Here is a 22,974-nt window from a genome sequence, read left to right as displayed (position 1 = left end):
TAAACTTAAGGATATTATATGTGATGCTCAACAAATATGCTTTTAGAATATGAAAATTGCAGAATTATGTAAGAATGGATCACCATGTTTCATTAAAGCGGGTATATACGATTTTGTCAAATATTTATGAATTTATATAAACTGTGTAAAAAACTTATTATATATATATTTCAATATAATTTAAAATACAAGTTAAGAAGAACATGTGTCGAAAAATGCGAAATAAGCCAGATATTTAATTCTGAAATTGAAAACGGCTGTACAGCCGAATTCGCCAGCATGTATACCATACATGTACGATGTGCATCTAAACTTAGTTTAACGGTTTATTTGAATTCCTGCAACGGTATCTATTCATACGACACAATAACACTATCTCCGATCCTACTGCAAAGACGAATGCTTCGGTTATTGTAGGAAAATATGTACGTCACTATCGGCTCGGGGCGCTAATTTGCCTTTGCTGCATTTTATGAAATTCGGCTTTAATGTATAATTTTTCTTGCCTATTTTGTGTTATTGTAACATATTTTATCAATATATTACAATTTAACACATATAAAAAATCGTATATACCCGCTTTAAAATAGACTGACTCCTATGATTATAATAGTTGTTATATACAAACAATATATAACAGTATTGCAATGGTTCAACAAAATGTGAAAATGCATTATTACATAAAATAATGATATACATAATGACAACAGTTCTTCTTTAACACATTTGTCACAAAACCTGTTCATTTGAATGCAAGTTTCGTTTTCATTGCAGCTGGAAACTTTAAAAAGGGTCCACATTCATCAAGTGACACGTCATTCTGATGATATTGAAAATCAAATGTTCAATCAAGTATTTCCAATCGCATTTAAAACCAGCTTAGAGAATCTTCAAACAGACCCTTTGTTTAATATATTTGGTTTCTCTAGCACCCCTGTGATAGCTAAAGAGTGTCAAGAAAATGTATCTTTTGAGAATTTCATGAGGTCGGTAATGGAAAAATGCTTAGCAGGAAACAAAATTTCAACTGTTGAAGAAAGAGAGTTTTTTTTCAAAAAGGTGAACATGTGTAGCATAGACACTGGGGTGTTAAGGCATTAAAACACTTAAAGATTTCATCCCATCAGTGACTGACCATGATTAAAACAATTTCTTCCAGGACTGCTTGATGAATTTGATTGGATAATTATTCAAAGAATGGGGAAAATTAGAGAAAAAGCATAGTGACGAAAATCAAACTGCATTAAGTGATCAAGACAATAAAGTACTGTTTTACATTGCAGGATACATTATCAGAGCTTTAGAAAAGAAATACTATAGAATACAGGACACAAGTATGGGCGAGAAACAAATCGAACACACCAATGGCCTTGTTGACAATTCAAGCGAAAAAACATTCACTGATAAATTCACAACATTGTACGAACAGAAAAACAGGGGTGGACTTAAAAAACCATGCGACAATTTCTTTCTGTTAGTGAGAGAATTTGAGACTGTTACTCGTAAGGTAGAAAGCACACGAGAGTCATCAATGCTAAAGTCAGAAATGAAAGAAGCAATTTTCGATTCCTTGATGGTTAATCACTCTTAGGAAATGCTTTTTCCGCTAACTAGTACCGAAGAAGATAAACAAGAAATATGCACCGACAAATATATAAAAGACTCAATAGATCTTTTTCTATCGGTGCGTGGGCATGCTTAAGCAAAATCAATAGTGAATAAATTTAAAAGGGAACAAAAATTAGAAAACAGAACGAAGACATCTTCAAGCTTGCGTGGTGCAATGACGTGCATTTCAAACAAGGAGTGACCAGACCTTTGACCTTGAAGGATGACCTTGACCTTTTACCACTCACATGTGCAGCTCCATGAGATACATATGCATGCCAAATATCAAGTTGCTATGTTCAATATTTCAAAAGTTATTGCAAAACTTTACTGTAAGGTTAAAGTTTTGGGACAGAATGACAGACAGACAGAAAGAAAGAAAGAAAGAAAGAAAGAAAGAAAGAAAGAAAGTAAGAAAGAAAGAAAGAAAGAAGAAAGAAAGAAAGACCCCCGATCAATCGATCCGGGGGAATACAAAATCCGGGGGAGGCTCCGGAACACCACCAACGGGAGGGAGATACCCCCTCCCATACCCAACCCCTCCGCCCAATGTCAATTTGCTTCCGACGCCCATGTATAAGTATCAGTGCAGACAATCTAAGCGAGATTTTAACAGGAATCAATATCTAAAAATTAATGAAATGCGATTTAAAAAAACAAAAGAATTTTGGAAACTTTTAAAAAAGAAATCATTTAATGATGCAGGTGATAATATTGACATATATGCCTTTTTGGAACATTTTAAAATTTTATCTTGTTCAAATAGAAGTGAAGAAGAAAAAGATATTAACGAATACGTAACACGTCACAATACAGATAAAATGACGCAAGGGACATTTGAAGAGTTGGATAGTTTATTTACAAAGGAAGAAATACGAAAGGCAATACAATTATTGGAAATAAATAAATCTCATTCAATTAATAATATTGTATACGAATATTATAAGGCGGGAAAGGATGTCCTTGATACACCACTGGAAGTATTATTTAAAAATATCATTGAAAAAGAGTCATTTCCCAAATCCTGGTCAAAGGGAGTAATTATACCTATTTTCAAAAAAGGAAACTCACTCAACCCTAACAATTATCGAGGCATTACGTTAGTGAGCTGTTTTGCCAAATTGTTTACAGTCGTTATAAACGAACGGCTTAAAAAGTGGGCTATTGTAAACGATACGCTCACAGACGCCCAATTAGGATTCAAAACTAACTATAGCAGTGTGGATGCTATTTTTCTATTGAAGGCTTTTATAGATAAACAACTTAGTACTAAAAAGAAACTATATTGTTGATATATTGACCTTATGAAATGTTATGATTCAATATATCGAAACGGACTATGGTACAAGCTTATTAAGAGCGGAATAAACGGTAGCTAGATTGTTAAAAATTATTGGGAGGCGGAAAACGACAACGGGCGAGGCATGGTATGGTATTGCGCAAGGGGGGGTTAGAGGGTTAGGGTTAGGGTTAGGGGTCGGGTTTGGGTTAGCCTAAACCCAACCCTAACCCTAACCCGACCCCTAACCCTTACCCTAACCCTTTTTTTGGGTTATCACCCCTGACCATGCCTCGCCCGTTGTAGTTTTCCGCCTCCCAAAATAAATGTATGATAAAGTAAAACTATGTGTAAGACATACGGGGACGTTGTCGGATTTCTTTAATTGCGAAGTTGGATTATTGCAAGGGGAGACAATCTCACCAATAGTATTTTCTCTTTTCGCTAACGACATTGAACTCTTATTGAGTAATAAAAATGAAAACATGATCACGTTAGACCAGCTATCTATTTATTTGTTATTGTTTGCAGATGATGCTGTAATTTTTTCCGAAACACAAAAAGGATTGCAAAAACTTTAGATAATCTATACGAATATTGTGAACGATGAAAGTTGAAAGTCCATGTAGAAAAAACAAAAGTAGACATATATAAAAAGGGAGGAAATAATTCACGGAACGAACCAATTTTTTATAACAATGAGCAAATAGAAATGGTTCAATCATTTAACTATCTTGGCATTGTACTATCAAGTGGTGGGTCATTTATACAAACTACTCAAACTTTATCCGATAAAGGCTTAAAGGCTATGGGGTCGCTTTTTGCAATCACCAAAGACATGTATGTTCCTGTTAAAATAATGTTAAATTTGTTCGATTCTTATGTTACTGTGCTATGCGTGTGAGGTTTGGGGGGTTTGTAAATGCTGATGATATTGAAAGAGTTCATAGAAGATTTTTTGAAACGAATACTTGGTGTCAAAATGAGTACCCCTAATTCAGCTGTGTACGGGGAACTAGGGCGATACCTATTATATATAAATCGCTATGTACGAATTATAAAATATTTTATAAAATTGTATACTATTAAACAAACTAATTGTATATTATATAGTACAATATGTTATATGAGAAATGGTGCTGTAAATTTAATACGATGTAACAATTGGATTACCAAAGTGCGGGACTTGCTACAAAACACTGGTTTTGTAGATGTTTGGATGTATCCAGAATCAGTAAATGCAAGTGTATTTATTCCGATATTTAAAAATAGACTTATTGATATTTACATAGGTTTGTGGCTTAATGATTTAAATGTTAAAAGTTCATTAACTCTATACAAAGAATTGAAACATCGATTTGAACTATCTGATTACCTTAACATAATCCAAAACTGTAATTTAAGAAAATACATCTCAAAATTAAGACTTTCGTCCCACATGTTAAAAATTGAATTTTGGAGGCATATACATATTCCTAAAAACGAACGCAAATGTAATATATGTAACTCAGTTGATATTGAAGGCGAATACCATTTTGTAATTGTATGCCCTCTTTATACAGATATAAGAAAAATGTACATTTACAAATTCTATTATAACCGACCTAGTATGCATAAATTTATTCTTTTGTTAACAAACACTAAAACCAAAGTCCTAAATAAACTCGCGATATATTGTAAAAATGCCTTTAAAATGAGAACTGATAAATTGAATGCAAACGTTGAGTAATATGATGGCCTAAGTGCATTTTTAATACCTTTGTATGTACTATTTTGGTCACTTTCGCATTACTATGCATGTGCTTATTGCTTACATATTGCCAGTTATGTATATGTAACGATGAACTGGAAATGTTCAAGTTATATGAATAGACTTTCTGTTCTGTTCTTTTCTGTACAAACTTACGGAAGCTGCACAGTCTTATTATAACATGAATCATTTAAGCTATGTATTCGTTTAAAGTGACATGGATAGTCGTAGTTTTAATAAACGAGATTACATTTAAAATGATGAATACCTTGATGAAAAACAGCCGTTTGTATACAAAAAATCCTATTACTAAAGGTAAAGAAATAAAATAATGCGGTGAAAATCTAATGCAACTTTTTCAGGCAACATGTGTTTCAAATCAAAATTTGAGATTAAGAAAAGATACGTTGGGGAAATTACACTTGTATAACATTATTGGTGTACGTTATAGATAATCGTGTTTAGAAGTAAATGATTATGTGTTCATATCGCATTGAATGCAATACAGCCCTTCTAAGCACTTTCTATGCAACGCAGGTCGATATGGATGCATTACTGACTAATGGGGTTATTTACCCTCGGGACTTCGGTTAAAAACCATTGCCCGAGCACACTGCTTAACATAGAACTCTGCATAAAAAAGCCGAAAACGGCCATAAAATGGACAGCCCGATTTTACTGGGCTGTACCATTGGTATAAATATAAAACTTTGCAGTGTTGGTGCGGTGCCTTTATAAAAATCTATTGGTTTAAAAATATCTAACATTTATAAGAAGCGTTAAAAAGTCGCAGTGCTTTACCAATCGTAACACTTCGTCCATCTCCGGATTCTCCGTAAAGAGTAGATGGGCCTAACGCTGTTTAAAAAGCGGCGTTTTTATTGGTTGATGTACTTTTAAAAAGCTGGCGCGGATGGATGCATTATGTTAAATAATATCCAAAAATCGGGTACGAGTTGACCAAATCGGGTACGAGTTGACCGAAGGTACGAGTTGACTTAGGTACGAGTTGACTAGCTCCCAGATGAATATAGTTTGTGAAATAAAAATCATACAAATAGCAGGCGAATGAAATTATACAATTTCATACAATCATTCAATTAATAGTTAAGTCGTACAATATGAAGGTGTTAATTAAATAAACATAAAACAGTTAATAGTTTAATCGGCATCTAAAAATGTTCCGGAGAATACACATGCCGACAAGCTGACCGTTCCCAATTTCTGATGACGAATACACATTGGCATATACGCTGGATTACAGTCTGAATCTGTGCACATCTGCACATAACATTAACCGAAATCAAACACGAGTTTGTGCGGATCTCGATACGTTAAAGGTATGGTTGTTTATAATAACTAATCATTTCCCAATCTTTGTTAAGATCAGGCAAGTTAGGAGCAAAACCATTTAGTTTAAAACACCAGTTAATCATTTGTTGCTTATTATTATTATTTGCAGTCACGTATTCTCAACCAAATATCTTTTATTTATTTATTTTTGTTTATTACAGACTTTTCGAAATGACGTTTTGTACCCAGCGTAATTTGTTGGTTTTTTTTCTCAATTGGAATTCAATATAAATGTAACAAGAAGAAATGCACTCATTATATGTTTGTTTTTCTTTTAATGACAGAATTCTGATAAAGGGTATCAACGCTTGGTTGAAGAAAGTCCTTTTTATCAAATAATATCTGTCTAATGGATTTGACATTTCATAATGAATAATTATCCCTTTACCACTTAGATATAAAAGACGTATTTTGACGCATTTGTAGTCTTATTTATAAGACGCACAAAGAATTTAGAGATACTTTTTATATGGGCTAACTTCTTTGGAACGTCTTATCGGTGAAGAACCCATTATGTGGTGGACACCAGAAAGTTTAAATTTTCATTAATTTGCATAAAATTGCAAAATAACATTACCAACTCGTTCAGTTTTAGTTCAGAAGTCCATTGTTACCTCAAATATCGTCAAACTGAAGTTAGAAAGGCATAAATTCTTCAGTCAAACTTCTGCTTAAATCGCAACAATATCACTGACCTCTTGCCATATTATGAAACAGATTTAAATATCAACAGACATGGCGAAAGACCGTCTCAATTTACAGAAGAAAAATTCACAGGCCAGTTGAAATTTTCACAGGCCTCAATTTTAAGTGTTTGACCAGGGAGTGCATAGAGCCATTAGTCTCGGCATGGAAAAGTAAATTCACAAAAGGCCAAACTTAAGCATGAACACTTGATTTGGGGAAATAAATTAAGTGTGTGAGTTTCAGTTTGTGGATATATTAACACTTTTAACATATATACTTGAGTGTTGTCAAAGTATTTAGCTAAGAATAATTAATATATCAAATAACTTTACCTTTAAATATCCATTTCACTAACGTGTCATTACAGTAAACTGTATATGTGTAGTTGATGCCAAGAATGTATTAGAATTCAAGAGCAGGATTGATCTTCATTGGAATGGGGACATAGTGTATAAGTTTTAGTGATCACAACTGTTGTTTGTCAAAAGGACATTCATTCTTTACCATACTTAAGGAACTATTTTTTACTGAATAAGGGCTATTTTTATTAGTTGTGAGAACACATACGGATACAGTACCATAAGACGTCGATAAGAAGAGGGGTTTAAAAAGGACTTGAGTCCTTACCACAGAGCCCAAAATCATCCTACAGGTATCCTACAGGTATACTCCTATAAATATGAGGTCGATTTACATCGTAGCTTACGTCTAATTATTTGGACTACCTACAGGTATAGAGTGGCAAACATAATAAAGCAGAATATGCACATGAATCTGATTAAACACAGATCCACTTACATATAAATCGAATCATGTTTGTCTATTTTTTGCATTTTCGAACGAAAATCCAGTAACTGTTTGATCAAATTTTTTCGCGAGTAGACTGCAATCCAATTTTTCAAACACTTGTTCTGTGACATTCAGTACATACATTTCCAAAAAAAAAACAGTTTTATATGTATCTAAAACGTATGCTCCATCGTAGAATGACACGCGCTTTTCATTAATCCATACTAATTATATGACGTCCGTCGTTAATTCGATTGTTATTTGTCCTTTTCGCTGAGCATTGTTATTTCTTTTTAAATTTTATTGTCCGCCATCTTGGATCACGTTAACAAATTGTGTTCAACGAACGTTAACTCGTATATGCCCGACAACTTTCGCGAACCAAAAGTAAAGTATGATGTCGTTTGGCGAGACGTTAACGTTTTGAATAACTTTCGGAATTTATCGATGCAGTTTGTTACGACATTCAACGAATTATATCCGGAAATAGCATGAGTCGGTAATCACGAAATAATGAAGTTGTGAAAACTGCAAGAGGGTTACACTCTTTTGAAGAAAAAAAATCGCAGGCCAGTAAAGCCGACGATTTTGCATTTCACCGTCGGCCTTTTAAAATGTTCGTCGGCAATGGCCGACGGGCTTTCGCCATGTCTATCAACCAATCAGAAAAAGGCATTACGGTGTAACATGTACATGTCATTTTATTTGACATGAGCTTTTAACACCGACTTTTACTTAACTAGATCTAGTATGCTCATCTTTGTCGATTTAATAAGCATATGCTCAAAACAGATATGGTGCAGTGTCTATTCACTCTTCTTAGTTTCAGCAAATTTTTATGCATGTCTATTTCGCACCTCTGTCTGTGTTGTTTTATGTACTTACATTCTACGTTACAAAGCCATTAGGACGGTATACTGTACGATCTGTATCAATATTATTTATGTACAGACTACAGTATAAAAATAAAAGATGACATTTATTTCAGAACTTTTTAATTGTCACTTTAGAAGAAAACCAATGCTTAATTAATCCAGAAAAGTATAATAACATTGGTTTACTCTGTAACGCTCTGCACCACAACAGACGAACGCAATCTGTATTTTACATCGTTTTTTCTTCCACATTTAAACCAGATGCTTTACATCGAGGCCGTGTTATCGATTTATATCTACACAGCGAGCGAGCGAATCGAGAGATATTGAAAATTTGAAATTTTAAATTGCTCAGGCGTGCAAAATTCAAAGTGTCATTACATAATTTTTACGGAACATTATCGAGAAATGAAGTATCTACACAGGTATGTAAATATTATTGCAATCCGTTGATATTAAGTGCCTGATATCGGGGCTTGAATGTTTCGCACAAAATCCTTGCGCAACAATATAGACAAAGAAGGAAAAATGTCCAACATTGTTTGAATGCTTTAGGCTTTGTACGCTCCAAATATTACCAATATGAAAAGTAGATTAATATTAGAGAGCATCAACAAGTTGGACTAGACGCATTTGTAGTCCCTTAGAAAATAACATTTAATTAAAGACCTTTCTTACTTATTATAGACTAAGATTCAAGTATTAATGGTTTCATTTCCAACCCTTAGGTACTGGTTAGCAGCAAACAGCATAAAACCTGAACAAATCGCGAGTTACTCACAGGCTGATCTGGTTTCATGCTGTTTTATTTTTGTACATAGCCTTTTAGGTTTATGGACGTTTCATGCAACTGGTATTTGTGTTGAAAAGATGTAGACGTTTCGTCCCACTTAGTCCAAATTGTTGACGCTCTCAAATATTGAGCTACTTTTTATATTGGTAATACGGTATTTGGAGTGTACAACTGGGGAAGGATTCAAACAATGGTGGAAAGTTTTCCTTATTTGTCTATATAGTTGCCCTAGGATTTTGTGCGCAACATTCAAGCCCCGATATCAGACACTTAATATCAACGGATTGCAATAATATTTACATACCTGTGACTCAATAGTGTAGATAATTCATTTCTCGATAATGTTCCGTAAAAAAATATGTAATGACACTTTGAATTTTGCATTTTAAATCCAACCACTATTCAAATTTTCAATATCTCACGATTGGCTCGCTGTGTAGATATAAATAGATAACACGGCCTCGATGTAAAGCATGTGGAAGAATAAACGGCGTAAAATACAGTTTGCGTTCGTCTGTTGTGGTGCAGAGCGTTATATAGTAAAAAGATGTTATTATACTTTTCTATATTAATCAAGCATTTTTTTTTCTAAAGTGACAAATAAAAAGTTCTGAAATTATAACATCTTTTATTTTTATACAGTACATAAATAATAGTGATACAGATAGTACAGTATACCGTCCTATGTAATGTAGAATGTAAGTACATAAAACAACACAGACAGAGGTGCGAAAAAAACATGCACAAAAAGTTTCTGAAACTTAGAAGAGTGAATAATTACTGCATCAGATCTGTTTAAAACATACCGGTATGCTTATTAAATCAACAAAGATGAGCATACTAGATCTACTTAGGAAAAAGTCGGTGTTAAAAGCTCATGTTAAATAAAATTACGCGTACACGTTACACCTTAATGCCTTCTTCTGATTGGTTCATATTTAAATCAGTTTCATGACATGGCGACAGGTCAGTGATTGTTTTGCGATTTAAGCAGAAGTTTAACTGAAGAATTTATGCCTTTGTAACTTCAATTTGAAGATATTTGAGATAAAAATGGACTTCTGAACTAAAACATTATGAGTTGGTAATGTTATTTTGCAATTTTATGCAAATTGTTGACAATTTAAACTTTCTGGTGTCCACCACATAATTGACTTTTCCCCGCTAAGACGTTCTAAAGAATTTAGCCCATATAAAAAGTATCTCTAAATTCTTTGTGCGTCTTATAAATAAGACTACGTCCCACTGATAACATTATATAGGGGGATATGTGTGAATAATACCGTAAGGTGTGAATGATATTGGGGTGTATATTAATGTAGTAAATTACAACAGTGTTAACAATTCTGAAATGTAATATATATCTGATTTGTGTATGTATAGTATAGTATGCTGTTGTATTTTTGGTATATTTTCTGCAATGCAATATATCTGATTTATGTATGTATAGTATAGTATGCTGTTGTATTTTATGTCCCCGGTAGTGTGGCATATAGCATTTGAACTGTCTGTCCGTCCGTAAGTCCGTCCGAAAACTTTAACATTGGCCATAACTTTTACAATATTGAAGATAGCAACTTGATATTTGGCATGAATGTGTATCTCATGGAGCTGCACATTTTGAGTGGTGAAAGGTCTAGGTCATCCTTCAAGGTCAAAAGACAAAAAATACAATCCGAGGGAAGTAATGAGCTTTAAAAGGGAGATAATTTCTATACCTGCCAAATGATATATTGAAATTTTATTTCAAAGTGGCGCAATAGGGGGCATTGTGTTTCTGACAAACACATCTCTTGTTTTTGTATTTATTTGTGTACTTTTGTATATGTGTATTGAAACATTTTAAAATATATTTATGTATTCACTTTTGATATTGTTAATTATAATATAAAACATGTTAAGTAAATCTTATAATGAAATAAATCTTGTTTCGATTTTTTTGTTTCTTGTAATGAATTTTAATGTCAATTTATTGAAAATGTTTGAATTTATTTATGCAATCATTTTCGATATTGTTATTTTTTTAGATGAATCAGGTAGATTGGATCCTCAACTGACACACATTTTGTTCATGTGTCAGACATTCCTAAAAGTGTCGGACCTGACCGAAGTTTTAAAGACAGGTCCGATTGAAAATGCCATGTTGCCGGTCCGAATGTCCGGGAAATAATTCAAGAAGAAAAGTTGATTTATTTTAAAGAATTCGTTCCAGTGTGTGATCGTTTGAGAACGAATATTCCTGGGCATTCCAGAAATTTGCGCTTGGTACCAATTTCGTCTGGTCTTTTATTTATTGATTTCTAATTGGTTAGCGGCTGGCAAAGAATGAACGGTAACTGACATAACCTCTTCGCTACTTTCCGAAAAATCTAACGATTCTGCGAAATGCTGCTAATGTCCGCCATCTTGAAATTTTAAGTGATCGATTTATAGCAATGTTAAGCACTGCAGTAGCATATTGTAAAGCAATATGTAAACCAAATTATATATTGATTACATATTTGCTAGGTTACTGGTTACTCGTTTACATTTTCTACATTCAAACGATATGTATACAGCACATTTTATTATATGTGCAAAACATGTACATGTTTTCGGACTGTCGTATTCGGATACAGTATGATTCGTCAATTTTAATTTATTTTCGACGTTCTTTATAACATTTTTATAGAATGACGATACACATGCGGTGATACGGATGGTATGGTTTATAATATTTTGCATTGTAGTCACCAGAAATTGCAACTAGAAATACTACACAAAAACTACAATAAGCTAGGTCACGGGGGCGTCCCCCGTACTAGGAACTCGGCCCTTAATCCCTGTTGGGATCCTGCGGTCCCAGACCCCTAGCTTAATTTTCCGGATTTCAAATTTGGGTCAATTGACACCCCTGGAATTAAGAAAACAAATATGTAACCATACAACTTATCGACTAAGGAAAACAACCAACAGTTAGTATTAATGGAGCATCTGAGTTGTTGCCGAACGACATAACACTTAACTTCGCAAATATATAAACGCGATATATATGTTTGTACATTGATGTTCGGTCCTATGAATCCCAGTCCGGTCCTGCAAGTTATCTAAGACTACCGGACCAGATGTCCTGTGGACTTAAAATACTTTTGGGAATGTCTGATGTGTTATACCGGTATTTAAAAATAAATCTTGAAATAGCAGAATACTTTTAATCTGAATAAATAATCTTGAAATAAAACAATGTGATTTTTACAGTGAACATATGTTACAATCAAAGGTGCGCAAGTTTCCCGTTGAGATTCACACCTATATGGTATTTTTCACACCTATCCGCCTATATATTATCAGTGAGACGAAACAGCCCACCTACACAAATATCAGTGGCACAAACTGGTAGTGGCACAAAACGCCCATCGCCTTTTTCACTTCGCTTCTGAGTGGGAAAGGGATAATTTGAGAAATGCTTCTGATAGATCGTCAGTTTTTCTATTTTCTTTCAGGTGGATATGAATTAATATGAACATGTGTTCATTGCCTTGCATCATACTGCTCCATATCTTAATGGTATGTTGGAATTTTGTAAAACATTTGTTTATTTTCATAAGGTAAAGTTAAGTTGCCAGAAGCAAAAAATCTCCAAAATAATTGTACTGGTAAATGTTTCTTATTTATAAAAAATAATTCTGTGAGAGTGTCATCCTGTTAGCAGAGTCATAAAAATTATACATTACAATTATACACAGGCCATTAAATTATGTTTCTTGAGTGATAGCTCAAAACCCTTATTGGTAAACCTTGATCTGGAAATGACTGACCCAGTGTCTAGCTTTCTATTAAAAAATTAAAATTTGATAGTTATATGAAAGCATCAAGTTAAGCAAGCATTATTTATTGAAATCTGCAAATATATTCCTAAAAACGCACAATTCTGGCAATTTAACTTAGGATCTTGTCTTCATACACTCCCATACAGTGTATGATCAATTGCGACTTACTCATTGGCAACAGGGATTTTTTTCTTCTGTGAGAATGACTATTTTTCACAATTTCAAGAAGTTTGCGACAAAATTTCAACAATTTTAGAAAGTTCGCAACTCATTTTTTGACAGTTTTGAACAGTTCCCCACTCATTTTTTTCACAAAATGGGGGACCTAGGCCGCTTCACAAAAACAGGAAAAAAAGCTCCAGGCAATGTCTTCAGTTTTCTATGTTTCTTTTTATGTTGAGCTTCATGATGTGTGTAAGTCACTGGACATCCAAAGATACAGCTCAAGTATTCTTAGCAGAGCGAACAATCTATCACTGGTAGTGTTTTATCAGATATATGTGATTGACTGATGATGAAGATGACCCCTTAGAACCGGAAGAGACGCTGGAGTCCTGTCAACACGACAGCAAGCATGTATAACATTGTTTTGTATCTCAGGGCTAGTTTGACTGACCCTCTTGCTTTCTAGCCCTACAAGATTCGAGCTGTCGATCTCCTGATAATACTGCATTAGTTTAATGAAATTTCCTGAGTCACCAAAGTTCCATAGAGAAAACCTTAGCATGCAAGAAAGCGTATATTCCTGTGGTTGGCTCTGTGTGTGTGGTTGATCACAATCTACCCAACATTACCTGTAATGGCTGACAACCCCACAAGCTTCTTAACAGTGTCCTTCCCAAATTTGACCATTCAGTGCTTAAGATTAGCTCTTGGCATCACCCTATGTACGGCGTCTGTTGTCATGCAGTGTCTGGTGTGTGTGATGGGTCATCAACATGTAGCTTCTTACTACTTTAGAGGTTACATTTTTTTATCCGATCGTGACGAAACTTGGTTAGAATGTTTATCCGGAAAATAATTGGGCATAATTCGAATCTGGGTCACTTGCTTCCAAAAACTAGGTCCCAAGGTCAAAATCCTGGTATCCTTTTAGAGGCTACACATATGACTATCTTCATGAAATTTCTTTTCTGGAACAATATTTTCATTCTTGGCTGATTTCAAAATCAGGGTTATGTGTGTCTTAAAATTAGATTTACCAGAATAAATTTAGGAAAAACTTGTTAGCATCTTATAAAAACACCAACAGTAAAATGACAATAAAAACATAAACTTAATGAAGGCTATGAAGTTTGGTTAGGAAAAAAACATTGATTTTAAATTTAATTAGTTTTTTTTACACATATACAACCAACGACTAGTTCAAGTTACTGCTACATTTTGCTATTTATTGTGACTTAAAATCAAGTGAATAAGTTTTGCCCTTAAGTTTATGAAATGAATGCTATAAGCTGTTTTTCGGATTAAAAAAAAATAATTATATACTGAAAACCCTTTGTTTATGCAATTAAATTTAAATATGAATAACCTTGTACATTTTTACTTTGCAGTCCATTCCAACCATTGCCCTGCCACTGTCAGATGAGGTCAAGAAAACTTGCAAGGTCTTAGCGGTAAATATGAGGATTTTTGTTAGTACTACGGTACATGATTTTCAAATCTGCATACGTTGAGTAAATGCTGCAAAAGAGTTTTATGCCTTAAGGTACTTGTTTCTTCTTGAAGGAAGTTTGATTTAGCATTGGATATTGTCGTGATTTTGGCGCGATGTCATACGCCGGCGCGAATGTTCATGTTCTGAAGACATCATTATTATTGTGATTGTTGTTTATTATTGTCAGTTGTACATTTAAAACGGTAGCAAAAGGTCGAACCTAGATTGCGCTTCTCATATTATTTCACAACTGAACTACAATTATTATACGATCGCCGTTAGTCATATTTATTATTGGCAGTCTAAGCAGCTAATCTCCTAGGATATATGCATTGATGTGTTTCAGCTCACCTAAGCATAATATGCGTATGGTAAAATGTTGAACACCTTAGAATCACTAATTTCCATATCAATTATCATGAAACTAGCAACATGTACGATCATTTGTTCTAAAGATACCTGAGCCAAGTTTGAAAATAGTTGTGGTTGTGGGGGAGAAGCACATTTTTAGCACGGCTGTTTTCGGAGATAACCCAAGGTATTGTCATAGCCAGCTCGTCGTGTTGTGTCCGTTGTCGTGTCCGCGTCGTGCTAAAACCTTAACATTTTGTTAAGGTTTTGAACATTGGCTCTAAAATCAAAGTGCTTCAACCTACAACTTTGAAACTTCATATGTACCATAAAAACCCAGTCATAAGTCTACCCGCTCATAAGTCAGAGGGTAAAAAATGAAACGAAAATCGGAGATTTTGAATATGCCCCAGTCATAAGTCGAGTCAGAAATTGTCTGTCAACGAATTTCATAAACAGATGCCATTTTAAATATACGGGAAGTTTTATGCCCCCCTTCGAAGAAGGGGGTATATTGTTTTGCACATGTCAGTCCATCTGTATGTCCGTCTGTCCACCAGATGGTTTCCAGATGATAACTCAAGAACCCTTAGGCCTAGGATCCTGAAACTTCATAGGTACATTGATCATGACTCGCAGATGACCCCTATTGATTTTGAGGTCACTAGGTCAAAGGTCAAGGTCACGGTGACCGGAAATAGTAAAATGGTTTCCGGATGATAACTCAAGAACGCTTATGCCTAGGATCATGAAACTTCATAGGTACATTGATCATGACTCGCAGATGATCCCTATTGATGTTCAGGTCACTAGGTGAAAGGTCAAGGTCACGGTGACCCGAAATAGTAAAATGGTTTCCGGATGATAACTCAAGAACGCTTATGCCTAGGATCATGAAACTTCATAGGTACATTGATCATGACTCGCAGTGGACCCCTATTGATTTTCAGGTCACTGGGTCAAAGGTCAAGGTCACGGTGACCCAAAATAGTAAAATGGTTTCCTTATGATAACTCAAGAACGCTTATGTCTAGGATCATGAAACTTCATAGGTACATTGATCATGACTCACAGATGACCCCAATTGATTTTCAGGTCACTAGGTCAAAGGTCAAGGTAACAGTGCCAAAAAACGTATTCACACAATGGCTTCCACTACAACTGACAGCCTATATGGGGGGCATGCATGTTTTACAAACAGCCCTTGTTTATTGCATACATAGACCATGATGTCATCATAGCACAGTGGGACGTAGACATAGCTGACACCTGTATTATGTACTTTGTGTAATATAATCAATACGATATATATTTAGGAAATCGAAAATAATATTTAATAATAAAGACAAGCAAATCATTATGAACCACATAAAAACAAAGACAACAACATAGGAAACCAGAACGTATATACATGTACATCGTAATTTACACAACAACAACATATGAAACACCAAACTTGCGTTCAGCAGCACTATTATTATTTGATTGCTCTGCAAATTCTATCACGCGTATTTTAAACGCATTGTCATACACATGGCGTTTGCGTTTTCCAGGCATTTTCACAAATCAAATGTGTAAAATTAATAAATTATTATTATAAAGTTTGCACTAAATTGTCCACGCTAGTAATATTCCACAAACTTATAATCCAATGACACACTGTGATCACTGTAATAAAATCTTTGTACTAATCTGACTATCAAAACAATTGATTACTTCCTCGGTAAAACACGTTTTTATAATAATGATTGACATAACCAATTGACCGCTAACTCCACCTTTGGTTAAACATGTCGCTTCACAAATTAAAGGAATCTTATTTTATCTGCGAGAAAGGTGATGCTTTATGGCTTCTTGACCGGAAGCGGCTTTCCTTTGATGACGTCAAACTGTCAATTCACACAGGTTGCCAATTCTCGCTCGACTTAAAAAATGACTTGAGCATCCATTTACCCATCTAAGGGGCAGTGTCAAAACCTGACCCCTTTACTAGGGGAGGCACGTTCAGGGTCGGATAGGCATCACCTATCTCGTAACACCATGCCCTTTAAGTGCCTCCTCCAGTCAGCTGGAAGTGTAGCCCCCATCATGTCCCTTCTCACCATTTTTCAATTGGCCTCAGGTTTGGCGGGGGTACTCCCCGGACTAGTTGAGCGGGCGGTGCCCCTGGCGTTTGGCTGCGTGCTACTGCAGCTCAAGTCCGCTCAAGCGCTTGCCACCCTCCTTTCTAGGGGTACTTTCTATCTTGGCAAAGTCGCGGTCCGGGCCTTATCCCCGTCGAACATGAGGACGGTTCATGGTTATATAGCAGGGATCACGGAAAGCCAGGATTTGATGGAACTTAAGACATCTCTTTCTTTTAAACCTGCGATCTCTATCTCTGATATCCTCATCACTAATTTGGAAAGGGTTGAGCCTTATCGCCCTGCCCCACCTGGCTTTCCGAGACTGGTCAAAATCTCTTTCTTAGCGTCCATACCAGTCCCAAATAAAATCTTAATCAAGGACACCAGTATCACCCTTGACATTCGTCCCTGCCCTGTCACACCTGCCCGTTGCTTCAATTGCCAGGGCTTTGGTCATATAGCCAGCAGGGGTAAATGCTCTAATACCACCTCTTGCTGCCGCTGCGCCGGCGCTACTTGCCAAAGAAGGTGCACAAACAAATTTCGTTTGTGCGCCAACTGTGGCGGCCAGCACTCCGCATCCTACCAGGGGTGCCCCTCCTATAAGAAGGCTATCCATATAGCCACCTACGCCAATTTTTATGGGGTCACCTGGTCCGAGGCGGAGAGCAGGCTACTTGCACCTGACACTGTGAGCCACAGCGTGGGCGCCCTAAACACCATCATCACAACCGGTTCCGCTTCTTCACCTAAACATGCCTCTCCCGGTTCTATCTCGCCCCAAGCCGGGAGGACATGCACCATAGTTGAGGGGCTAGCGGGTAAGAGTACCCCGCCTCAACCTATAAATAGGGAATCCCCCCCCAAGGTTACCTTTGTGGAACCGGTATCCAAACATACACCCGATTTATGCACCACCACCCCTGTATCGCCTATCCAGGGGGATCCACCCACTCAGAGACGCCCTCCTGTGGCTACCAGGGGGTCCTCCCCGTCCACCACGTTGACCGACGGTGCTAGCGACACCACCTGTAGTGGTCCTACACTGTCGGACGACTCTATGTTTGATATCACGGGGAGAGACTCTCTGGTGTCAGTGCACTCCAGTATATTGGAGAACCTTTCTATCTCTGGTGTCTGTGAAATAGAGGAGGAACCCCGAGTTAGTGTCCCCCCTAACCGTCCCAGAATTGTCGACTCCCAGACATCCCCAATGAGCTCACCTACTGACAACACCAGCAGACGTAACTCGTTTGCTGGGGACTCATTTATTAAAATCAAGGATCCGCCAGCAACAGGTCCCACATATAGGAAAGTATATCTCAGCGAGCTGGCGGATCTGGTTGCTGAGATAATAAAGGACCAGAAAAGGCCCACTGGGAGTCGAGTTATATCTTACAGCTATAACAAAATTGATTCTTGATTCAAAAATTGCAGAGAATCAATAACAAAGGTCATCCCCCCTGATAAATCCCTAACTAATAAAATCCATTCTGGAACTGGGGATCCTCCAAAAATAGCAGACCCAGGATGCCCCCCCCCCCCCCCCCCCCCCCCCCCCCGCCAGCGGTACCCTCCCCATTAAAAAGAATCATGTTCGGCTTGCCAGGACCCCCGCGAAACTCAAAGGGGCCTGTGCAGGCCACAAACTAGGAGTTAAATCTCCTCACCACTCATTAAATCAGATTAAACGCAAGTTAATTTCGCACCACTATGGACAGTAACCTGCAAATAATTTCATTCAATGTTGGTGGTCTTTCCGCCAACAAATTTACAGAATTAAAATATTTTATTGACTGCAACCCTAATACCCATATCTTATGTTTACAGGAGACCAAATTTTCTTATAGTTCTGTTAAACAAATACCTGGGTATAACTGTGAATTTAAAAATTATGTTACTTTAAACCATAATAAAGCCGGTGGCCTTGCCATTTATATTAAAAACACAATTAATTATGAACACCTGGGAGTGAACAACCAATTTAAATCTGATGGTAGCACTGCTATTGAGGCATTAGCAATTAAATTGGTTATTGACAAGAACCGGCCTCTTATCCTGGTCAATTTATATTCAAGAGGATGTGATCTTGAAACTCTGAACGGCCTCTTTAAGGAATTAAGGACCATTAAAGGAACCTATGAATGATGTAATATTCACAGGCGACTTTAATGCACATCACCCTGCTTGGGGTTCCATCAATTCAGATGCAGAAGGTCGGGCGGTAATAGAATGGTTGGACGAGCAAGATCTTATACTGCTCAATGACGGTTCTCCAACCAGACTTAACCCCACTGGTTTAAACTCCCACATTGACCTTACTGCTGTTAATGCCAGGATAGCAAGTGCGTATGCATGGGCAACTGTTAAAGATACCATGGGATCTGATCACCTCCCACAACAGGTTACCCTGCTCAACTATATTGCACAGGGAACTGAGGCCCAATCCTCAGGAGAGCAAAAGTTTTTATTGGACAATGCTAATTGGGCTCAGTTTAGGGACCTCTGCTCAGATCTCTCCCTTGCAGATGTTCACTCCCAGGATCCAAATCTGTTTTGTATTAACTTAACTAGCAAGATACTGTCCATGGCGGAAGGTAGCATACCGGTCTCCTCCGGCAAGGTTAAAGCTAGAAATAGGGTCCCGTGGTGGAATGAGGCGTGCTCTAATGCGGTACAGGACCGTAAAAATGCTTTAAAAATTCTTAAAAGGAACCCCGCTGAGCGTAATTTTCTTAATTATAGGTCCCTTGAAAATCAGGCAAAGCGGGTTATTTTGGACGCAAAAACTCAAAATTGGAAAGAATTCTGTGATTCAGCTATCATTAATAAGAAAAATACTAGGGATTTTTGGCAAAAAATTCACAGAATTAAAGGAAACTCATTCACCCCTGTACAGCTACTTAAATACAAAGGCGAAATTGCCACTACCCCAAGGGAAAAGGCTCAATTTTTGGTACGACATTTCCAATCTGTCTCCAGTGACTCAAACCTTCCCGTTGAAACTTTGAATTATCAAAAGCGGTTTGAGACTGAGCACCGAAATATTTTAAACGAGCCTGGGGATAACAGCACGCATCTTAATTTACCATTCACTATTACAGAATTATTAAGTGCCATTAACAGCAGGAGCAACACCGCAACGGGGCCTGACAAAATAGCATATTTAATGTTTAAAAATATGCCAACCATAACTTTGAAAATCTGGCTTAACCTATTCAATCAGGTGTATAGGACAGGCAGGATACCACCCGAGTGGAAGCAGGCCACAGTGATTCCAATTCCTAAACCCGGTAAAGACAAAAATGATCCAAACTCATATCGTCCAATAAGTTTAACATCACATGCAGGTAAATTATTAGAAATAATGGTCAAAAATAGATTAGAACACTTATTGGAATCTAATAATATACTAAACCCCTTCCAGTCTGGCTTTAGGAAGGGGCGATCTACTCTTGACCAGCTAGCTAGATTACAACATGATATTCTTTCTGCAAAAAATCAAGGGCAATCAGTATTAGCAATTTTTTTTTGACCTTCAGGCCGCCTTTGATTTAACATGGACCTTTGGCATATTAAAAAAGCTAGCTGACTATGGAATCACTGGATACTGCTTCCACTACCTCAGAGCTTTCTTAGAGGGCCGTAAAATCCAGGTCAGGGTCGATGGGGAGTTATCAGAGGTAGCCATAACTGACCGCGGAACCCCTCAGGGGTCCGTAATATCCCCAACTCTGTTCTCCCTCATCGTAAACGGCCTACCTGATGCCGTAAAAGACTCAGGAATGGTTATCTCCCAGTTTGCCGATGACTCAGGCACTTGGTTAAAGGGGTCTAACATGTTACGCCTGCAAAAGAGGGCTCAAGCAGGCTTAGACTCCATATGGAAATGGGCAATTGAATGGGGATTCAAAATTTCTCCAACCAAAACAATAGGAGTACTATTTGGCGAACAATTTCAGCACTCTTTGGACTTAAATTTAGGCGGCACCAAAATTATCTTTGAAAAAGTGGTGAAATTTCTAGGTATGTACCTAGATAAACAGTTAACTTTTACTCACCACTTCAAATATTTGGCAGAAAGGTGCGAAAGGGACCTAAATTTAATGAGAATGTTAAGAAGCACGGGTTTCGGATCAGATAAAAATAGCCTCTTAACACTCTACAAGTCCCTTATACGTCCAAAGCTAGATTATGGAGCCCAAATCTATGCATGTGCAAAGCCAAATGCCCTAAAAATGGTTGATGCCATTCAACACAAGGCCCTAAGGATAGCTCTGAGAGCCCTAAACTGTACACCGGGTGCACTGCTAGAGGAGGAGGCCGGTGTGTTACCTCTTGACTCGCGTAGAAAACAACAGTCCCTCAATTTCTGGGCCAGGGCTAAGTCTCAGCATGGTTCAAACCCTGTAAACAAACTTGTCGGGACTGGCACCTTCATCAAGGGGAAAATACTTAAGCGTAAGCATGTCGCCCTACCTTTTGGTGCGAGTATTAGGACCCTGGTTGAGGGTGCCGGTCTCGACAAGGTACATGTAGCAGACCTGAGGCCCTCCAAGGCCCCCCCCCCCCTGGACGCTTGGACCCATTGATGTTGACCTATCACTCTCTAATAAAATAACGAAAACTGACTTGCCACAACTCATCAAGTCAGAAGCTCTCTCTCTTATAGATAATATGTATGCTGAGCATCTAAAAATCTACACTGACGACTCCAAATGCCCTAACTCTGGTTTGGTAGCCAACTCTTTTGTAATTCCTTCAAAAAACATTAGTAAAACGCACAGGCTCAGCAACAATCTCTCTATTTTTACAGCAGAACTTTTGGCAATTAAATTCTCTCTGTGCTGGATATTGGTCAATAAACCTACTAAAACTGCTATTTTATCAGACTCAATGTCATCTCTTTGAGTCCATAAAAAACAGAAATAGCAGATCTAGGCCTGATATTTTAGCTAGCATTTTGGAACTTCATCAACAGTGCCTAGATAAATCTTTAAAGGTCACATTAGTATGGTGTCCAGCACATGTCAACATCAGTGGGAATGAGCAGGCCGACAGGGGGGCCAAAGAGGGCCTCTTGAGGGGGGCCGTAGATGTTGGGGAACCCCTGGCACCTTCTGAGATCTACTCCCTGACAAAGAAATTTGTTTTGGGCGAGTGGAATCTCCGGACCGACAATTTGTCTTCCCGTCGACATACTTTTACCAGACCTGCGAAAACCCTCAGGCCCCCTAACAGATACTTAGCAAGCATTGTGCTTGACAGAGCCATCACCCGCCTGAGGATGGGAACCACCCTATTACCCGGTGGCCCAGGAAAGTATGACCTCGGTATAGACCCTGCATGTCCTAGGTGCCAGGAACCTCTCACTGCGCCCCACATGCTGCTGCACTGTCCTAACCATAAGGCGCAGAGGGACCACCTCGAAGCTGCATTGCACTCCCATGGACTAGTTTTTAACCTTTCCAACGTGCTAGACCCCAAGGGAGCAGCTAGGGGCCCGGTCTTCTCTGCCCTCGCCAAATACTTACTAGATTGTCAAATAACTGACAAAATCTAGGTCATTGGGGGAGGGAGAGCAGCCAACACCCACCTAATTATACAGTCTTGTGACTGTTTTCTTTTAAAATGTGTAGTCTCTGCACAAACCTGATGTAATTTAATAATTGTGTTGGATTTGTGTCGCTTTTACACAACCTTTATTTTAGCTTTTAATGGGTTTATTGTTCTACCCCGCCCTTTCTAAATCAGGCCAATGGCATTGACCTGGTCTTCTTTATTTTTAGCCGGATTTTTTTCGAAAAAATCTCGGCTTATAGATTGATGTTGTCGGGCGGGCGGGCGGGCGGGGTGGCGGGGTGGCGGCGTGCTCGAAAATGTTAAAGTTCTTATTT

The 22,974-nt window shown here is 37.4% G+C and overlaps 1 protein-coding gene across 1 annotated transcript in view; it reads left to right on the top strand.

The window, feature by feature from the left end:
* Positions 1–5,903: 5,903 nt before the first annotated feature.
* The window catches only part of LOC127831522 (uncharacterized), a 34,497-nt gene continuing 17,426 nt past the window's right edge, over positions 5,904–22,974 (top strand). The window contains exons 1-3 of the mRNA XM_052356505.1: positions 5,904–5,977; positions 12,617–12,680; positions 14,497–14,559. Coding sequence (XP_052212465.1) covers positions 12,633–12,680; positions 14,497–14,559 — 111 coding nt within the window. The 5' untranslated portion in view covers positions 5,904–5,977; positions 12,617–12,632. The remainder of the gene's footprint in view (positions 5,978–12,616; positions 12,681–14,496; positions 14,560–22,974) is intronic.

The sequence above is a fragment of the Dreissena polymorpha genome, chromosome 5 (assembly GCF_020536995.1).
Source record: "Dreissena polymorpha isolate Duluth1 chromosome 5, UMN_Dpol_1.0, whole genome shotgun sequence".
Taxonomy (NCBI): domain Eukaryota; kingdom Metazoa; phylum Mollusca; class Bivalvia; order Myida; family Dreissenidae; genus Dreissena; species Dreissena polymorpha.
Note: the sequence above shows the minus strand (reverse complement) of the source record. Positions and strands in the feature narration are given on the sequence as shown.